The 20,634-nt window shown below is 39.9% G+C and overlaps 1 protein-coding gene across 1 annotated transcript in view; it reads right to left on the reverse strand.

The window, feature by feature from the left end:
• Positions 1 to 648: 648 nt before the first annotated feature.
• Positions 649 to 20,634, reverse strand: part of LIX1 (limb and CNS expressed 1) — a 39,689-nt gene continuing 19,703 nt past the window's right edge. The window contains exons 3-6 of the mRNA XM_007054087.4: positions 13,302 to 13,442; positions 7,542 to 7,637; positions 2,864 to 2,941; positions 649 to 970 (exon numbers count right to left, since the gene is read on the reverse strand). Coding sequence (XP_007054149.1) covers positions 686 to 970; positions 2,864 to 2,941; positions 7,542 to 7,637; positions 13,302 to 13,442 — 600 coding nt within the window. The 3' untranslated portion in view covers positions 649 to 685. The remainder of the gene's footprint in view (positions 971 to 2,863; positions 2,942 to 7,541; positions 7,638 to 13,301; positions 13,443 to 20,634) is intronic.

The raw sequence follows: 20,634 nt of genomic DNA on the forward strand, positions 1-20,634 counted from the left end.
GGTAGCATGAGCTGAAGCCTGTGTTGCCATGGCTTCACTGCTCTGGTACCCAAACTAGCTTGGGTTTAGACATAAAAGGTCAAAAGTCCTGTACGGGTTTGCAGTTGTAAATGCAGTGAGGCTTTTGCAGAAAAGCTGTTTTTATATTTTTTTTACAGTTTGTGCTGTTGGAAGAATCTTGCTACAGTAACAGTGAGAAAATAAACTACATGGACTTCAGCCATACTATTTGCTTGCATTGTCAATAGGAAACCAGAACGGTGTAGAAGAAAGAGTCTGTGGGCGTAATAGGCCCCTATGCATAAACTATAGTCCTTCACATCACCTGGTACTAGTGATCTCTAGCTTTTTTTTATTAGGTCTGTATGAACTCTGTGACCAAATATTTTCCTCATCTCTGTACTAAGTTCTCTTGGTGAGGAAGACTTTGTACTGATCAACACAGTCCATCACTAATATGCACTAAAGTTTTCTGCAGCAATTTTCCATTCAAGTTATATGAATGGTATATTAAAGCTATCACTTAATAGACCAGAGGATTGTGTTTTTGTGCTGAGCTGAAGCTGAAAAATATTTTCTTTCAAAAATGTGACTACTTCAACTCCTCTAGTGAATACACAAAATGGCAAATGGCTCTATGTTAGAGTTCAGTGTTATAATCCTACTTCAGGGCAGCAGGGCTGTGCTAGTGATAGCCACTTAAGGCCAGGTCCATTTGATCATCATTTGAGGATGAGGTTACTTGGTCGCTGTAGATCTGGCTTAGGGCTAAACTCAGTATTTCCTTCTTTTCTTTGTGAAACCGCAATTCTTGTCCAGCTTTCCTGGCTTCCTCCAGCTCTCTCAAGGCCACTTGTAGCTCTTGGGAAATAATTCCTGGAGATTCTTGCTCCTTCATAATCCAGTCCAGGGCCATATGACTTCTCATCCTTTCATCTAAGGAATACTGGGAATAATAGGAAATTACTTCCTATTACCCAAGAAATTCACAAAAGAAATAAGTTATTAACAAAGAGATTCTCCTTTTAGTCAAACAGGTTCTAGCAGAACTTCCTAGCTTCTGTTCTGGAATTTTAGCCAATATGATATTCCAGAGTATATCAGCAAATTTGTATCTTTCAAACACAACTAGCTAAAAGAAGCTAGTGTGATCATAAATCTGATGATGAAAAATGTAACACCCTAATCTTAATTTTAAATTAGGACATTTAATATACTCGTGAATTTTTTAAAACAATCCTTATTTTGTTAACATGCCCATTCAGATTTTGAAGGAATTCTTGTGCGACCAATATACCATTTTACATTATATTACATCATTCACTATGAAGACTCTTATAGGTCTCAATCCTGCAAAGATTTATGTGTATGCTATGGGCACTTACTTCTTACTGCCTCCCCTACACCCTCCCAGGTTGAGTGTGTTGGGGGGGGGGGGAAGCGAGAGAGAGTGAGTGTGTATGTGAAAAGCTAAACACATAAATAAATATTGGTAGGATTGGTGCCTATGTGTGTAATGACCTACAAACAGAGAAGGCTCTGTACTTGTGAATGCTCTTTTCAGAACAGGGTCTGAAACAGATATACAGACTCTGCACCAAGATCGCATCAACCATCACTGAAATCCAGCCCCATGTGGGATGACACACAGCAACTGTTTAACCGTGCATAACATTGAATAAGCATAATATTTTTAGAAGAGGAAATTAGAACACCTCGGGGCTTGTCTCCACTATCCGGGGGATCAACGCATAGCAATTGATCCACCAAGGGCCGATTTAGCAGGTCTAGTGAAGACCCGCTAAATTGACCGCCAATTGATCTCCCATCAACTCCACTGGAACGAGAAGCATAAGGTAACTCGATGGGAGACCCGTTGACCCAGCGCGGTGCAGACACTGGAGTAAGTTGACCTAAGGTGAATAACGTGAATAATGTAGCTAGAGTTGCGTCACTTAGGTTGACTTAGCCCCGTAGTGTAGACCTGCTCTCAGTCATCTGTGAGTCTGGAAGGAATGTTGGTAAGAAGAAAGTATATTTGTGTACCAACACTTTTCAGGTTCTTCATAGCCCAGTTAATATTTGCAAGTACACTTTTGAAAAGCAACTTTTTTAACAGATGCCTGAAAGTGAGTTTTTTCCCCTTTGGACAACATACTCTATAGGGTGCATGCATTATCTTTAAGATGTAAGCATTCAACCTGATATACTTCCATGTATTTTCACAAAAACATAAGATGAGAATAAGAAGTTTAGACTATAGTTTATTTCAGTAAATTTTCTGCTTATTTATTTTCCATCTTTGTCAATTGGTAACTAGACAACGAATGGCAACAGATAAATGCCAGGGGCAGAACTCTGTTCAAGAACTTTACTTTTCAATGGCCAGTTTTGTTTAGAGTCAGTTTCACTTTCTTGGTGCTGCAGGGTTTGGATTTCAGGCACTGCAGGAGAAGGTGTTTTGTTAAAAAAACATTTTTAATAAAAAAATTAAAAGCCATGGAAATATTTTTATTTATAGATGTTACAGTATGTACTTGGGGACCAAATGTAAATGGAGCATCCATATAAATTATGCTTTTGGACTTAAAATGGGAAGGGTAAGCGCAAACTTTAAATAATTGAAGAAGAAGAAGAAGAATTAAAACAAAGGAGGCTAATAGTTATGCCTAGCTTTGTTTTCTTTTACCTTAGTTATATCAAAATAGACTGTTGCTTGGTCATCACAAGAGATGATTTAGAAAAGCAATTTCTTCCAACTGTCACCTCTGCACAAATTTGTTTTTGATTCTCTGAATCCCTTGATCTCGGTTCCTGGTTATATAAACCAGTCACAAAGTGGGAGCTAATTGTAATATCTTACCTGACGGGAGCACTTTGTTTCACGTAAGGCTTTAAGGCTTCCATTCCAATGCAGCAGCTGAAAGACGATCATCAGCTCCTGCAGAATGAAAGCACATTGAATACTGATGGAAATCTTCAAAAGTGGCACCTTTGCTCTTTTAAGACAAGTATGACACTAAATCTACACTATTTTAAAGAAACAAAATTGACCCTAATCACATTAAAGGGTGTAAGGCATTAATGAAAGGCATATGGACATGCAGCTGGAAGCTAGACATTCCATGGCCCTTTTCAAAGAGAACAGGCAATAACCCCTGTGTGCTGGACAATATTCCCACTCTCAATAGTATAGGTTTTAGGCTTGATTCTGCCACGTGTTGAGCATCTCTTGTTAGGAGTTGTGGCCTCAGCAACCCTCGCCTTTAGTCACAGGTTTGAGGGCACTCAGCGCCCCACAAGAAGCACCCAGTATCTTGAAGTATCAGCCCCTTAAAATCGACAGCATGTGTGAACTATTGTTGAAAGCACCGTGGAATATCTTTGTTTTTCTAGATAGTGACTGCATGGCAACAAATTTAATTATTTACTTTGCACTGAGATACTTCTAGTATGCAGGCACCACATAAAACCAAATTTTGTTCAGCGTGTGAAATTAACCTAACCCCTTCCCTTACACCAAACTGAAGCAGTATTGTATCAGCACTATAGGACACATATCAGTAACCTGAAAGTTCTTTGAATTCAACAGGGTGACCTTCACATATAAATAGCTACATAACTAGCAATGATACATTTTCTGGTGTAGGCAAAAGTGGATCATCACGTCCAAATTTAATACTGGTCTCTAATAAACTTCTGTTGAGGGACACCAGTTTTTAAACAGATGCCTTCCCCAATCAAATTATCACTGATTATTAGGGTAAAATGAAATGGAAACTTTGTAAATTACCAATTTTTTTTATAGTGAAACAAGAATAGATATTGCACCAGTAAAAATAAATGGATTTAAAATTGCAGCTTGGCTTACATGCTTTATCAGGGCAAAAGCTACACTGTGTACATTTGCACTCAATTTGAGTCATTGTCTCAGTATTTACTACATTTGGAATACTAATGAGAAAAATAGCCTCTCTTAGCTTCCCACATTCCATGCAAAGCGCAGAGAATTTTACTTCTAAATACTGTTTCTTTTACAAAGCTGCTAAATTAGATTCATTAATTTAAAAACCTTTTTTTGTAAACTTTTCCCTAAAACATACGATCAGCTATTTCTTTTAGATTTGTGCATTAGAGTGCACGTTTTACTACTAATTTTATTACCTCAGTTTTACAGATGGAGAAAGTTAGCAGGCATGTTAAATGATCCGCTAAAGGCCTCAGAGAGAGTTAGCTCTAGGGTGCATGCAAGGGACTTCTGTAAGATCTATCTGCACTGGTGCCTGGAACATATTTAGCAAACACTCAGACGTGTTTATCATGAGAGAAGACACAGCACTTTTTATTGGCTTTGAGTGCACATCACTAGTGCCCTGCCCATAGTAAACATTAGATTTAGATTGATGGATGAGATAAAGATGTCACTGAAAATCCTGCCTTAACTAGGAGTCCAGCTTTACCTCGATGTCACAGGAAATGATGTACTGGAAATGACTATGTACCAGAAATGTTACGACCTAAACCTTTGCCCTTCAACGATATGTCCTAATCCTATCCAACTCCTGACCCCTCATGGGAAGGCCCACCTTACCTAGTGAGGAAAACCAACAGGATTTGATGGATAGGGCAGGACCCCTAAACCAGGGCCTAATGAGTATCCCCACCCCTTAAAAAAATAATGAAGAAACACAGCTAAATGCAAGAAAACGGGCAAAATATAAAAGGAAAAGAGAGTGAAGTTTAAAAATTTGTGATGAGACCTGTTAAAAGGGAAATCAAGGAACTTTAAAAAAGACATGTTAAAATTTAAATGTTAACCAAAAACACCCCAATATTTTTTCTCACATGAATAATTTGAAAGGGGCCTAACCACGCCTCCAGTACTAGACACAAAACCTCCTTTGCTAGAAAGGATGTAGTATGTGGCCTCAAACTGTAAACCAGAGGCCGGTAAATAGCACCAACTCCTTGGAAATGAGAGAGAACTGCAACTGAAAGTATGAGAAAAGCTAAAATGCAAAAAGGGAGGTTTTTAAAAGCCTTGCAAAGAGATAGATAGTTTTAAGGAAAAAGGGACATTTGTAAACACAAGTGTTAGCTAAAAGCACTGCATGTTTTCTCACATGCATAACTGAAGAGAAATTTGTAAAAGATGTAGGTATTTATAATGACACTTTACAATAATCTGTTATGTGATATTATTACACATTTGTTGTTACAAAGCAAATATTAAGATTTTTATTTAAAGAATTGTTGATAACCTTCTATAAGTACTAAAAGAGAGGGAGAAAATACAAATGGGAATTCAGAAGAACTGAGCCTTTACAGATTCTGAATCCCTGTAGATATTCACACTGTTATTGCAGAAGGACTGTCAATATCTTTGAAAAGTCGGTTCATCCCCTCTGAACCCTCTTTTCTCAATTGTTGATCTTAATACATGCAATACATCATTCTATTTCTCTTGATTTTTTTTTTAATTTGAATTGGTATCCTCCCTTCGCTCATCCATCAACCCAAATCTGAAGTTTACTATCAGCAGAGTACAGCTCAGCCAACCTGCTTGGGCTGCTCAAAATAATCTAGTTCACAATTCACATCTCTCAGTAATAGTGAGATTGTGCCACCTCATTTGCATAGCCATTTCCTCTGTCCACTAATTTGATTTTGATCTTTACATTGTGCATGTATTTGCTTGCCCCAGTTAGACAAATCTGAATGTTCAAAGGAGGAGTGCTTGAGCTAGTCTCAATTCATAAACATTGTCATTGAAAAAAAAATCCCAAACCTAAGTTATAGTCACTTTGTGATTCACATGCACACCTTAGTATATTTTTTGTCAGAAGCAAATACCTCATTAAATGAGAATTTGAAAAATAGGTGGGTTATATTTAAAAACCTCATCCCATAAACATGTTTCTTTCATAGACTTCTCTATATTGGGATGAGGTTTTTAAATACATCTTTGTTATTTAGAATGATATAAACAAACACACCTACCTGGAGATTGTATTAGTTCTACAATATATTAAATGCTCGCAGGCATGAATCAGGGGCAACATCTCTCCCACTGAATTATAACCTTGAAAAGACTAGCTGACAAAGTACAAGACATAATCACCATTCCCCCCAATTACCAGGCATTAAAACAGGAATATTCTTCCCTGTATACATTACTTTACACAGCATTTAGCTATTCATGGTAAAATCAAATTTAATGTGCAGTGCTGGACTTCAGACTTCCCTGTAAGTGCTAAAGCAGTAGAACTCTTGCATTGTCTTTAGGATATAGCTAATCAGTATAAGAACGCATATGTGCAAATAGAGAACATTACTGTTAATTGAAAGGCTGATTATTGCAGAGGCCTATCAGATTTTTGGTTAGTTCCCATGGCATATTCTCCAATAATGCAGATTAAGACAACTGCCACTTTTAACTAGGGACTAGAACAAAGTCATTTTAAAAAAAATTCAGCTGGATAATTTCGGTCAGCATTTATCAAGTACTGAACATGAATATAGCACTATGGAGGATATGAACAGGGAAATCAGAAGATGCACACACCAAAGATCTGGATGGATGGAGGTTGGCAGCCGAGGAGCAGGGAAGAAGACAGGTGGGCCACTTCTATAATAGCCATGATCACATGATGTTGCCATTGTATGATAACTGGTATTTGTTTTATGGCTTTTAGTCACTCAGATTAGAAGTGTGATATTAATTTAACTTTCCCCATTGTAGCCATGCAGTCCTGAGCCCTGATCTGAAATGCATCTACTTTTATTTGACACACAAAGACTTACAAATGAGTTGAACTTTTAAAAAAGCATTTTCCCAACATATATTCAAACAGCAATCAAATATTAAGTTTAATGCTGGATAAACCTGTTAAGTGGTGAAGTCCTGCTAGTTAGTGCATGATTATTGCATGTTCCATATGTAATGGTATTTTGTGAAGCCTATTTTAACATGTGTCAAGTCATGAGAGTCTACCACCAAGTACTAATGTCAACAGGAAGAAGTGGGCCTTTTATGTTTAAGATATTTATCAATCCAACCTGATGGCCTGATGATCTTTAATAGGGTGTGATGTACCTTGGTAACAACTGGATATCACAGATCTTGGATTCATGAGAAGCAGGCCACATCCCAGCCTAAAAAGCTCTTTGAGGTGGTCTATACAGCTGTTTCCTGCTTGGAGAGATTCGTACTTTACTACGTCCACTTCATTCTACAGCAACCATAATTCTTTCTGATCAAAGCTCTTTTTCAGGTTCAGTTGCTCTATGCTTCTTTAGAGAAGACATAACACCTTCCTTTTTTAGGTACCATGAGCTGGATGAAGTAAAGACATACAGCATTTCCATGAAGAAAAACAAATAACCAAGCCTGAAGAGATGCTGCTCCAAAACAGAGAAAGCAGAGAACAGAGGGTCTGACAGTTCCCTCTTGACATCAGCCAGCCTACCCAACACACTGTCTTCAGACTTAACTATTCAAAAGTGAATAAATCAGGAAGCACAATTTTATATTCTTGTACCTGAAATTCTAACATAGTTTTCCCCATGTTTGACTCCAACATATAATGATAGGCCCCGATGCTTGTGCTTGGGTCATCCGCATCACTTAAAGTACCCTTGGGAAGGAAACAAGAAAGAGATTAGTACTGGGATGTTTGGTTATACATATTCTAAGTTTTAATAATTTATGAAAAAAATTCCAGTGCTGAAAACTTGAACCATCTGTCATGCCCCTCCTTCCCTTTCCTGATAAACTATTTGGAAGTGCAGATCAGTGAAACACAGCTACATTGACATGATCCTTTGTGATGCCAACCCTTTCCAGCACCATGTGGGAATTCTGAAAGTGCTGTGACAGTTTATTTCTAGTTTATTTTAGTTTATTTCTAGTTAAATATTGATCTTCCTAACAGGAAACCTTGTGCATCCTTAGGAGATTTGCCAGTCTTCCTGGAGTGATGCTGAATGAGGACTCCAACTATCATATCATCACTTGGAGTGGGGATACAGGGGGGGAAAAAGACTAACTAGAGCTGATTGAACCTCTAAAGGCTTGTGTTTGTATTAGCATCCAGAAGCTTAGGTGTTTGCTTGATGTGCTGAGCCGTGCTCACCCACAGACCCTACGCCCTTTTGTAGTTCCAATCATACTTCTAGTGACATGTCTGGGAGCCATTCCCACACAAAATAGGCCTGATCTTGGGTAGAAACCCTGTGACCTGCTCCAGATTAAAAGAGTGCGCTGGAGGGGTTGAGTAGTAGGATGCTGAGTCTCGGGCCCCCCTCTCACCAGAAAACCTGCCACTCATGAAAGTAAGTGTGTGATGGGAGAAAGGGCTAATTTGGGACTTCCAGTATCTCCCCGAAAGCGATGAAGGTCATATATTTGACCATTTCAGAACATTCATTGGCTGATTCCCACTCAGTCAGTGCCTGCTTAGCTTCATTCAACATTAGAATTTCTACTCCCGTGTTATGTCTACCATCTACATTCCCAGAGTAGATGATAGTCTTATTTATTTTTCTTAAAGTGCATTTTGTTCAGACCTGTCCAACTACACTCACTGATTTCAAGGACATCAAGATGCTATCTATCAATTTATTTAATTATCTGAGCAGTTTTAGTAGTTTCCTACATTGTTCTCATATTCCAAAATCCATTTTTCATTACTGATTTGTCCGTAAGCATGGGACTTTTCAGGATGTGGGCTTCCTTATGTGTTTGACCAATGCTCCAATATTCTTCACAGGAAGCTGATCTCTTGTTCGAGTCTGCTGCCCACCAGTTTAGGTCCTGGTGTTTGTTTCTGTAGCATGTTTGTTTTATGTGATGAGGTTACAAGTCCTACACCCAACCTTAGGTCCATGTCTCATTTATTATTCAGAGCTGTCCACATGTGGAGATTTCCCCATCCATCACCCGGGGATGTAGCTTTTGATGCCCCATATTCAGCCAAAAAGATGAAGCACATCTGATTGATCTGGACATGATGGCAAAATGAGGACAGATGAATTTTAAGTGGTAGGCTGCAACTTTTATTGCACAGGGGAGGGGCATTACCCACCCATCCTCCATATTCCTTTATACCTGGCATTCCAGTGCAGGGGTTACCAAATAACCCATAACTCAGGGTAGGCTCCCCTGAGCCTACCCCTGGGACTCAACTTGCTTTGAGTCCTTCTCCCTCCCTCCTGTAAAGGGGACAAAAGATTCACAAGGGGGGAGGGGACATGAGCCTGTGAGAGTCACAAGGTTTCATCCTATCAAATGAGCCCATGACCTGTCAGCAAAATCTCAGGTCTTTTACCTTTGGGAACCATTCATTGTATCCTTTTAATCACACTGGAAACCAGTTTCAGGGCTAGCCCGTGACTAGCTTGATCACACTCCCCACAACCAAACCACCTGTTATCACAGCTGCTGCCCCCATCCATTCTTACATATTCAAGCCAAGTGAAACAGATATATCTATGTGTGACACTCTGTACTTCAAAATAGCACCTTGTAACCCCCATATTCACCACTGTGATAGGATTATGATATATTTTGTACGAAGTATGCCTTGTGAGGTATCATTTTAAAAGTCTTGATCTGTTGAACATTAATAGCCTGTTGGATTGTTTGTGAAGTTAGGAAGTATTGCTCTATGTGCTACTGAAAGATGTTGTGAGGTTGGGAATGCCCACAGCCAGCCTTTCAGTTGCAACAAAGGAGGGCCCAGACGGTGTTAATGGCTCATCAAGAAAATAATCCATTATCCCAGAGGCTCCTTAGAGAAGAGACGTACGCAATGGAGTCTGCTTCACCAGTGGGGGCTGACTGACCTCACCTCACAGCAAGTATCTTTCTAGCAGCTGGAAGAAAGTATAAAAAGAGGGAGAGTGACATCATCACTTGGCCTCTCCCCCCACCCCATCTCAACACCCTGGAAGCACGTCTGGAAGACTATAAGGTCTATCAGGCCAGCCTTACAGAGCTCATGGAGTTTGCGACACAGGAAGGGCATTGTCATGAGTGGCCCATACGGACACACCATAGTCAAGGGCAGGCATGTGGGAGGAACCCTGCTGGATTAATTGCAGAAAGGAAATTAACCCCATTCCATTTTAACTGCAGTTGATCCTGAAGGCCAAGGAATGATTTTTATTTGCGTTCGTTGTACCCCAGAAGGTGGTTGGATTATGTGACCTGGCCAGAAGGCCAAGCCAGAGAAGACCCACTGAGGCCGACTTATAGCCTGCAGGGGCACTGGGAGCTGAAGAAAATGGCGACACTGCTCCTGGACATCAGTAGGTGCTCGAAGAAGAAAGTGCAACCCACCACACCCTCATCAAATGTCCCCCTTTGCTTCCCCCTCCTGTTCAGGCAGCTGGGTGGCCACTTTCTGCTCTTGGCTATGGATGTGTCACTTGAACTGGCTTCAAAGGGCCCTCAGTGACTTACTGGAATTTTGAGGTGGGGCTTGGCTTTTGATTGGAATGGAAATTTCCAATAAGTAAAGAAATAGGAGTTAACTCTCCAAATCACTTCTGAATTAATCTGAGAGTCAGTGGTAGTTCAGAAATACATAGTGTTTCATGTTGCTGCCTCTTGCCCTCTACCCGCTCTTCACTGTCTCAGTGATCTATTGATATGAAACTACCTCCTGTCCCCAGTCTTTTCCTGGCTCTGTAGGACTGCTGCCCATTCATCAAGGTTTACTTATTTGAGATAATCCACCAAAAAGGTCAGTTAAATTAGTCCAGTCTACCTGCAGGCATTTACGAAAGACTTATCACCCTGGTACCTATGTGCTGACTGTTCAGACCTGGAGTCCCATACACTATCTCTATGATAATGAGGGCATATTGATGGACCTATAGTGACATGAGCCATAATTAAGCAAATACTTTTTCAATGGACCCCTGGAGTAGCATGAAGTAGCTAGGTAAGGAAATGGGTAAATTCCCCATAAATTTGAATTTGTTTATTTTTTTCTTTTTGGAAACCTAAAAAAGGAGCATCTGAGTGAACTACTTTTGATAAATTCCCTCTCATAACTCTAGGTGTTCAGTGGCAGCTGTGCAGAGTTGAACCGATCCCTACACAAGATAGTTCCTTTAACTGAAATGTCAGCAAATGTATAGCTTTTGAATGCTGTAACATTAACACACTGCAGCTGAAATATTTATGCTGGCTTTTAAATATCCCTGAGGAAATCCACCCTGAAGTCTGCAAAGTGTATACCCTTTTATCTTCAAAATTTCCATAAAAAATGATGAATTACCTTAAATTGAACCTCTCTTTAAATTTCATGTATAAATAAATCATGCCCCATTTTCCCAAACTGACATGGATTTTTGTTCCTCCAAAGTGTATGAGAGTCAACATACTGGGAAAGAAAGCTCTCCTTTCATCCACAGACCAGATATAGGCCAGGCCTCCTTACACTGCTCTATCAGTTCACCTAAATTATAGCAACTCCTCTTCCCTTTTCCCGGTCCATCCCGTAAAGGAGAATGAGATTTTCAGCTGAAAAGGGGAAAACTAATGTGCCTCACTAAAAGCTGTTAAGAGTGTTTCTAAACTATTTTAAATCCACTTCACATTTGTTATCAGAAGCTTCTTCTGAAAAGATGGGAAGAATTCAACGAACCCTTCGTCAATCCAGGACATAAGCCTATCAGTGAGCCTGCACTTTCATTTATAAAGAATTGCTACATCCTACACTGATTTTAGCCACAATGCTGAACTAGAAATTGAGTCTTGTTTGTTTGTTTTGTTTTTTAATTATAACTCCAAAGTCTGTTTGGCCAATCTTTACCATGACAATAGTTGGAAAAACCCAGACCCTAGTGATGTCAGTCGGGGACAAGTAGAAGTGATAGGCCAGAGTTAATGGGAGTTAGTATGGGTATCGAGAGAAATTGTTCTTTGAAACTATTTAGGAAAGTTTACAAAGGAATTATGTTTTCCCACTCATGTTTACTTACGTATGGTAATTTACGAAAAAAACAGATTTGGTTGATCTTTTCAAAGCAATGCAGAAAATTTAGCCATACACTTTCCATTAATTGAGAGGACAGTGCAAGATGGTCCTCAAACACTGTTTCAAAATATCTAAAGTATTCATTAGAACTATTAGGACCCACTCCTTGAAGGTGCTGAGAACAGACAACTTCCATTAACTCAATAGTGTGGGAGGGGATACTGAAGCTTAGCTCATCCGTTACTTGTTCCATGGACATATTGACACATTTTCCAGGTATAAACTAATTTTACATTTATATCAGCCTTATATAAATATAGATGGGTTTTATTTATATCAGCTTCTAATATTTTATATTTAGCTATATATATGAATCATTCATATAAGCTATGTATATAATATGTGTTAGACATTTGTTAAACTTCACCCAATATTGAAATGCACCCATCTCTGGCTGGTAGAAAATGATAGCTGAAAACAGTGCACAACATCACAAATATTCCCAGTTTTCATATTTTACATTAGATAATTAAAAATGAAACTATAACATCCCCCCCCCACACACACACACTTGGGAAGAAGGAAAATACAGACCTTGGGCCCGATCCTCAGTTACCATACATCAGCACACCTCCATTGATGTGCAGCAGCAGAGCCGCAGTGATATCACCTAAATATCTGTCTCCTTGCTCTTAGAGTATGAACTCTCTGGGGCAGGAAACATGTCTCCCCTCTGTGTTTGTGCAGTGCTTAGCACAACTGGGCCCTGATCTAGACTGGGGCCTCCAGGGCAGTACAATTAAATAAATATTAAATAATAACCACCTTGAAAGACATTTAGTCTTTGGTTATCAGATTAGGTTTTTTATTCCAAACTTTAATTTAACAACACACAGTTGATTTTCACTTGATGTCCCACACAATGGACAGCAATGCAGATGTCGGGGGTCTGTTCCCTCGATTGTGGTTGATTCAGTTTTGGTATTTAATGTCAAAGGTTCCTTCCCTCACTCATTTCCCTACCTGAGTAACTATAATGTTAAGGAATAAACCACTGAAATAGAGATACATTGAAATAAATTAAGGATCTGGAACTAGAGTCCCCTACAGATTACATAAGCAAATTTAACTCCCTGCGTTCCAGAGCCTGTATCTGATTTTTAAGTGTTTACTAAAGAGTTAACAGATTATCAATGAAGACAGAGTTATGTAGGATCTAATATTAATCCCATTGAAGTAGTTTCCTCAATTAGCTACAATTTTATATCAACATTGCTGACAACAACTCAAGAAACATAGTTTGGTACTTACACTGGTCGAGGAAACAGCTTCTTGAACACTTTCCATAATGAATTCCTTTGTGATCTTGCGACAGGGCAATTCATTGAACAGAGAGTTGATCAGAGCCACTTTTGCAGCATCTCGTCTTGCCTCTGCTCTGCTTAAGCAGCACTGAAATTGCACATTAATACAGAGGGAGTTACAGACCTCAGGAAAACTACTCTAGTTCACCTTAGGCCTATTTTTGTCTTTATTAATACAACGGAAAGTCCTTTCAAAGCCCAAATGAAAATTATATTTCTACACAAACATTGGCCAACGTGCTTTTATCAGTAAAGCTGGTTGACTTCTCACACAAAAATATTTTTCACTGAAAAATTGCCTTTTCTCCAAAATGAACCTTTTTACTAAATTGTCAACATTATCAAAAATTTCTAATTTTTGCAAACTTCTGTGATATTTTACTGAATTTTTATTGAAATAATTTTTGAAGTCTATACATTTTTTCATTGACTGCAAACCCTATTTTCTGGTAAATAAAAAATAAATAAATAAAAACTTTTAAAAAAATAGAAACATGGGTAAAAATTAACAGAGACATTCATGAAAAATAGAGCCAATTTAAACAAAGACATGAGAAAAGACCCTGAATTTCTTGGTGAAATTGTTTTCCCATTTTTTGACCAGCTCTGCTAATCAGTATTATCCAAACATTCTATGGATGCAGTTTTTCAAAGGAGCCTGAGAGCAAGGCTCCCAGCTTCCATTGACTTTCCCTTCATTAGACACCTTTAAAAATCCAAGCTCATATTAATTTCCTCTCTTCTAATCATAGTGTGAGAAAATCTTATTAGCACTTTCAGCACCGTGCTTGCTATACCACAAACGAAACATTGTAAATAGAAATTAATACAGAAGGGACCTCTTCAGTTTATTCATTTATCACATACTGGGAGTTCTGCTGAAGTGCATCTCATACAGGCAACGTGGATGGAAGGTGATAGTTTTTAGATATGATGTCAGGAATTAGACACCTTCATTTTTTACCCTGCGTATGACCCACTAGCTACTCTTTAGCGATTGCCCATTTACAGCAACACACACATTTAAATGATTCTTCCATCAGCTTTCCTCAGATCCTGAGTTATTTAAAGCCTGATCCAAAGCCCACTGAAGTCAGTGGCAGTCTTTCCATTTACTTTAATTGGCTGTGGATGAACCCCTTGGTACAGATGTGCTCTTTTACCAGTGGGAGACTTGGGCACCTATGAACATGATGATTTTTTCTGTCCGCTCTACAAGCAAGGAAAATGCAGGTATATTCACCAAAAACAAGTACTTGTGATGTTTCAAAAACTTATCTTTTTAAGTGATTAAACTTAATGTTTAGAGTCAAAGAAAACCATTTTGCTTTCTTTTTAAAAACGTTCCATTCTTAGCACATCTGTTTAAAGAATGAGTTTTCTAAAAGGAAAATCATTTTAATTCCCCTTTTATAGCTTAATTTTTACTCACTAAATTTAATATTTTGAACATGCCTCAAGAAGCCTAACCCCACAGCTACTCATGATATGTAAAATACTTGACCCTTCTGTGAGCAATTCCATGCACCTTTTATATCCATTCAGAATTGTCTAGATCAACACATTTTACTACTCTATGGTTTTCCTTCATTAGTTTTAAATATTCTCTTGTAGGTTGCATGTAAGTATCTCTGCTTTCTAAAATTCAGAGAACAAAACTCAGACTTGTATGTTTTTAATAATAAACTTTATAATAAAAACCAATCCAAATAATTTAGATGTAAACCATCTTTGTGAAGCTGAAACCCAGTGAAAATGACAGATAAAAGAAACTTAGTTTTTAAGTAAGGCCAGCAAAGTAGCAGATCAAAGAAGATGCATACATTTATAAGAAAATGGTAAGCCTTTAGAGATCAAGAGATCTACCAATCTGGAAGAGTAGAACAATCCTTAACATTTTCTAAATGTAACAGGAGATATAAAAGCAAAATATATTATAATTGTAAACTGTGACATATGACTTTCCCTCTACAATTTTTTCTTTAATTTAAATGTTTTCAGTCTCTGGAGAATGAAACTGATTAGAACTCATTTGAGCTGGGGAGTAAAAGGGCAAAATTTTAATTTAGTTTCTCAGAGGGCAAAGGTTTTCGGCATGGGCTGTTTGACTCAAATGTTACAAAGAAGTCTTGAATTATCAGGGCTTAAGTTATAGCGGAACAGTGAATATTAAGGGAGCATTCACCCTTTTTTATTGGTGATTGGTCCCATGACTGAGCTCCATCTTTATACTCCCTTGCAGTGGATGGGGGTAGGGAAGAGAGATGGTAGGAGGTCTACAGTGATATAACTTTATGCATATTGAAAGGTAGTAACCAGCAGTTATAGCAGCTTTGAATATGACGTCTTAAACAATGTAGCTGGTTGGCTGAGGAGGGACGCAGCTCCCATGTGCATCCCACTCACTGCAGTCCCTATCACCTCAGCCCAACCAGTCACAGCCCACACTGTTCCTCACTCACTCGGGTGACATATTTCCCCAAAGGGAAACAGGACACTACCTGGGGCTCATCCAAACTTCCCCGCTCCCATGCAGGGTCAGCCCAAGCCCCTTCCATGCAGGGCTGGGCCAAGCCACTTGCCCCCCCCCCCGCCTGGGGATGATCCATGCCATTCACCCCCTTTGGCCTGAGCTCCTCACCCCCCAGGCCCATGTGGGGCCAGCCCGAGCCGCATGCTCGAGCCCTTCCTGCCCCCATGTGGGGCTGATGTCACGGCCCACCCGCATGTTCTGCTGTGCCCCACTAGGGGTCGCACCCCACTTTTTTGCCAAAACTGGGCATTTGTACTGTTTGCTCATGCCAACTGATGATCCGTTGGCAAGAGCAAGTGGGATACATGCCCAGTTTTGCCAAAAAAAGTGGGGACAGCCAGGACAGGGCTTAAAAAAGGGACTGTCCTGGCCAAAACAGGATGTATGGTCACCTACCACTCACCCTCAAACATCCTGCCCCCAGTCTCACCCCACCCACAACTCACCCTAAAGCTGCCCCCAACATCTCTCACCCCACGGCCACCGAGCCAAGTTGTAACACCATTCACTCAAATCACTCATCATGATGGAGAGGTGGCCGTGCCACCCTTAAGTGGCACTGTGATACTGTGCACCGGGTCCTAATGTCTCTCACTCAAATTTGGCCCAGCTGTCCCCCTGTCATGATGGAGAGGTGGCTGGGCCAAACCTGCGTGACACTGAAGTATCAATTAGGTTTGAGATGGGGGCCCTGTTCAAGTGCATATTAGTTAATCTGAGTCTGGAAAGTGGCTTGGAAAAAGAAATAAAATTCGCAATGTGGCCTAAAAGTCAACCAATTTGGTTCTGTGGGATCACTAGGGGCAAGAGAGTAAGTTCCAGAGCTGACAGGAGGACTAACCCACCCCAGGTGAACATATGCTTAAGCATCCTTAGTTGATCTCAAATGCCAGATTAAACATAAGAGAAACAAGCTCTAAATCACAAAAGGCTCAAAACATAAAGGGCTTCATAGATCAGAATCAATACCTTTCATCATATCTGGAAGCAAATGATGAGAAAAGTACAGTTTCTGGAGCACATATGTAATATGTTCCCCACCCAAAGTACTGCTAAGTAAGGAAGCATCTGCTTTCTGATCCAGCTAAGCTTCTACGCAGTTTTCAAGTATTGCCCCAAAATTGAGTACATTATAATCAAAATCTGGATAAGAAAGGGGCAACTATGCCAAAGTTTGCATCTCATAGGTGTAGGCCTGAGACCTGATCAACCTTCACCCCCCATATTAAACTCAGGGAGTTCACCAATAAAATTGAAAGAAAAAAAAAAAAGAATGTTCAAATGTGGCAATTTTGTTTCCAAGCACTGATGAGGAAAGGACTCTTGTCGGGGCTGCTGTCTGGATATTCCCAAACAGGTAAGGATCTAACAAGATCCCCTCCCCCCTGCCAGCAAACCTGAGCAACAAAAGGTGGGCAAATAAGTAAGCGCACAGTTATTTCTTGTAGCTATTGCTTCACATCCCTTCTGTCTCACCAAGTTTCAGCCAGCTAGCTCTCCCCCCAAGACTCAAATCTTAAAAAGCCTTGGGGGAAAGTAATTCCAGGTCTGATGAAATAGAGATGGTGAGGTGAGTGTCATCCATCTTCTAACGATGCCACAGCACTAATAATACTATGGTAGCACCTCACATACACATGAAAAAGAATAGAATCCTATCTAGGCAGATCAATTGTCCAGTACTGTCCTCAGATAGAAAAGAATGAAAACATTGAAAAGGAACTCTACTGTGCAGGCTGTTACTGGGATGGATTCAGGACTTCATTTTTATGGGCTGAACTCAGCACCTTTCACTAGTACTGCAGTCACTTACATGGAGAGAGAAGATCATGTAGCAGTTCCCCTGAAACATTCAAACTGCAGTTCCTTTATATAGTTTAGGTTATAGTTTTTCATTTGCAGAACTTTCAGATGAATTTCACTGACCCTTACGGTCTGAAAAATCATAAATACAATAAGTCAGTGCGATTTTTGCAACCACCTGGTTATTTTAACAAAGACACAAGAGACAAACACAGTAGCTGGAAAATTCTACAGACTTGTTCTTAATGTGTAAAGTGAGAGTATCTTTCCTTCCCTACACTGAATAAGGTTTGAGAACTTGGTTTATTGTTAAAGCTGATATTTTTACCCTCCGATATAAAAATGCTCAACCAAAATTGACCCAAGCAATTCCTTGAGCAAGAAACTTTTCACACAGGTCTACAAGAAAACGGAAGCTTTCATTATTATGCATTCAGCAGCCTATTTGAAAGAAAATCCTAGAAAAGCTTGTAACCTGTGGGGGTGAGGGATTCTTATGGAGCTGTCTTGAATTCCTATTCAATCCTTATTCTACATTTTACCCCCTTGCATTCTACTGTTCTATTTTGAGGCAAAGCTCCTTCTATTCACTCTGCTCAACAGAAAAAAAACAAGCCAAAGTTTACGGGGGGTGGGTGGGTGGAAGTAGATATCCTGCCTTTTATTAAAATAACCAGCATCTTTTGATTCATTGGGCTGGTATTTAAAAATTGCGAATTAGTCTGTACATGACTTTAGAATATCACGGACTTCTCTCCATCTTCATGCTTCTGTTTAGAGAGTTCCACTACCTAACATCCCCTAAAAAAATTAACATTACATTGTACAATATGCTAGATGTTTGATTAAAAGGCTCTCACTGTTCTTTGTGATTTTAATGTCTCCAGATAGAAATATCTGACATTAAAATAACCTCATTAGAAATGTACAATACTTTAAAACACTCAATAAAAACTAAAGCCTCTTCAAACTTTGCAAGGAAGGAGTATAGAATATTTAAAATAGGTATTATTTCATAACTAAAAAAACCCTATAATGATATTCAGGCAAGCCATTTGCCATATACACAGTAAAGTCATCCTTTACTTATTTCTCTCTTAGGAATAATTTAGTTTTATAAACCCAATTTCTTGTGAGAAAGGAGTATCTTAATTCACTGGACATCGAGACTCATCACCTGATGTACATAAACATATGGTTTTCATCTACATCTTCATTGTAGCCTTAGGTAACTTCCCAAAAGCACATACTCGACTGTTAGGAGGCACGCAATTTTCCCATAAGCCTCTACCTTTTTCCATCCTCAGATATTTTTGCCTGTCTTTATTTTAATCCCCAGATTTTATAGTAAAACTGGGCTGGGGATAAAAGTAAAGATCATTAATATGAATTGCCTCATGGGACTTGGACTCCATCTTTCAGAGCTCATCCCACCATTGGAGGGGTGACTCTCTTCATCCCACCTCACACCAAAACCAAAAATCTGATTACCAGCCACTTTCACTCACTGCAAAGAATTTCAGTGTTGTGCTGCCAACAGTCTAACAAGCGGATCCCTCAAAAATGTTCCAACTGTCTGCAATACATGTGACTTTTCCTAAGTAAAAGGCTTTTCCCTCCAAAAATATAAAATTCCATCAAACCCAATACTTTCCCCAATTTCACCCTCATGTCTAGCAAACCAATACACTTCCACCCCTCCACAATGGAACAATTCTGTCTTTCTCAATTCTATCTATACCTCCTTACTCTACACCTCTCAACCCCACAATGCTTCCAACTACCCAGGACCTTACAGAGGCTACTCTAGTGACTTCCCTACCTGGCAGAGGTTCCTTTACTTCAACTGTAGTTGAGGCAGGAAGGTTGTCCTGCAGCCTCTGGCTCTGGAATGATTGATTGGGTAGAGAGTGGATCACCTCTGGTGGCGGGTGTAGGTTGCAGGAATGGCTCTTGGGGTAGGCAGGTCGCCTCTGACTGATGGAAATATCTGTGTTGTGAAGACATTAGCTTGCCCACAGGCTGTCGAGGAGGCTTGTTGGTAGAACTGGGCAAATAACTGATTTTTTTGGTTCACCGGCAAGTTTGAGAACTTTTATTTCATTTAATGTCTAACAATCAAAAACTAGTGACAAATTTAGGCAAATTGAAAAAAAACAGTTTAGGATCAAACAATGTGATTTGTTCAAGCACAAATTGATTTTTTAAATTCACAAAACAGGAGGGGGGGCATGGAATAAGTGTTGGCAGTTTCCCTGTAGCCTTTAGCCCAGTGGTTAGGGCACTCACTTGGAACAGGGGAGACCTAGGTTCAATTTCCCCCTCTGCCCACTATGGAAAAGGATTTGAACATAGGTCTCCCCACCTCTCAGGAGGGTACCCAATCCACTAGGCTATGGGATACTCTCTCTCAATTGCTCTGATTGAAGCTGTTCCACTTGGGACAGCTGCACTCTGCTTACCCATTCCTGTTCCTCCAGAAAGAGGGGGGACTGCTGCCTCTCCTGGAGGGAAGAAGTGGGACTCAGACTGCTAACCTGGCCTCTTTGGGAGGAAATGGATAAACCCCTACCAATGTCACTAAATGAAGGGGGAAGACAATAGCATGAGTACAAGGTCATAGGGGTGAAGTCATGGAGATCCCATGTCATGATGTGCCTAGGACCCTGGGTTGCCTTAAGCCAGACTCGACAATGACTGAAGTAGACTCCTGCCCAGTGAAGCAGCAGCTTCTTCCTATCTGATCTCCTCGTTGTGCACCTGAAGAGGCTGGAAAGTGAGGTGGAGAGGGCAGAACTAGGGCGTGCCTTTCCCCTCCTCCCCCATGAACCTAGTGGTGCTTATAGGGAATGCAGGAAGAGAGTTTCTCTTGTAGCAGCTGCCAGCCCAGTCCAAGAAAAACCTGATAATTTTAGCAAGCACAGCCCACCTTAGCTTTTTTGGG

Source organism: Chelonia mydas, chromosome 5 (genome assembly GCF_015237465.2).
Source record: "Chelonia mydas isolate rCheMyd1 chromosome 5, rCheMyd1.pri.v2, whole genome shotgun sequence".
Taxonomy (NCBI): Eukaryota; Metazoa; Chordata; order Testudines; family Cheloniidae; genus Chelonia; species Chelonia mydas.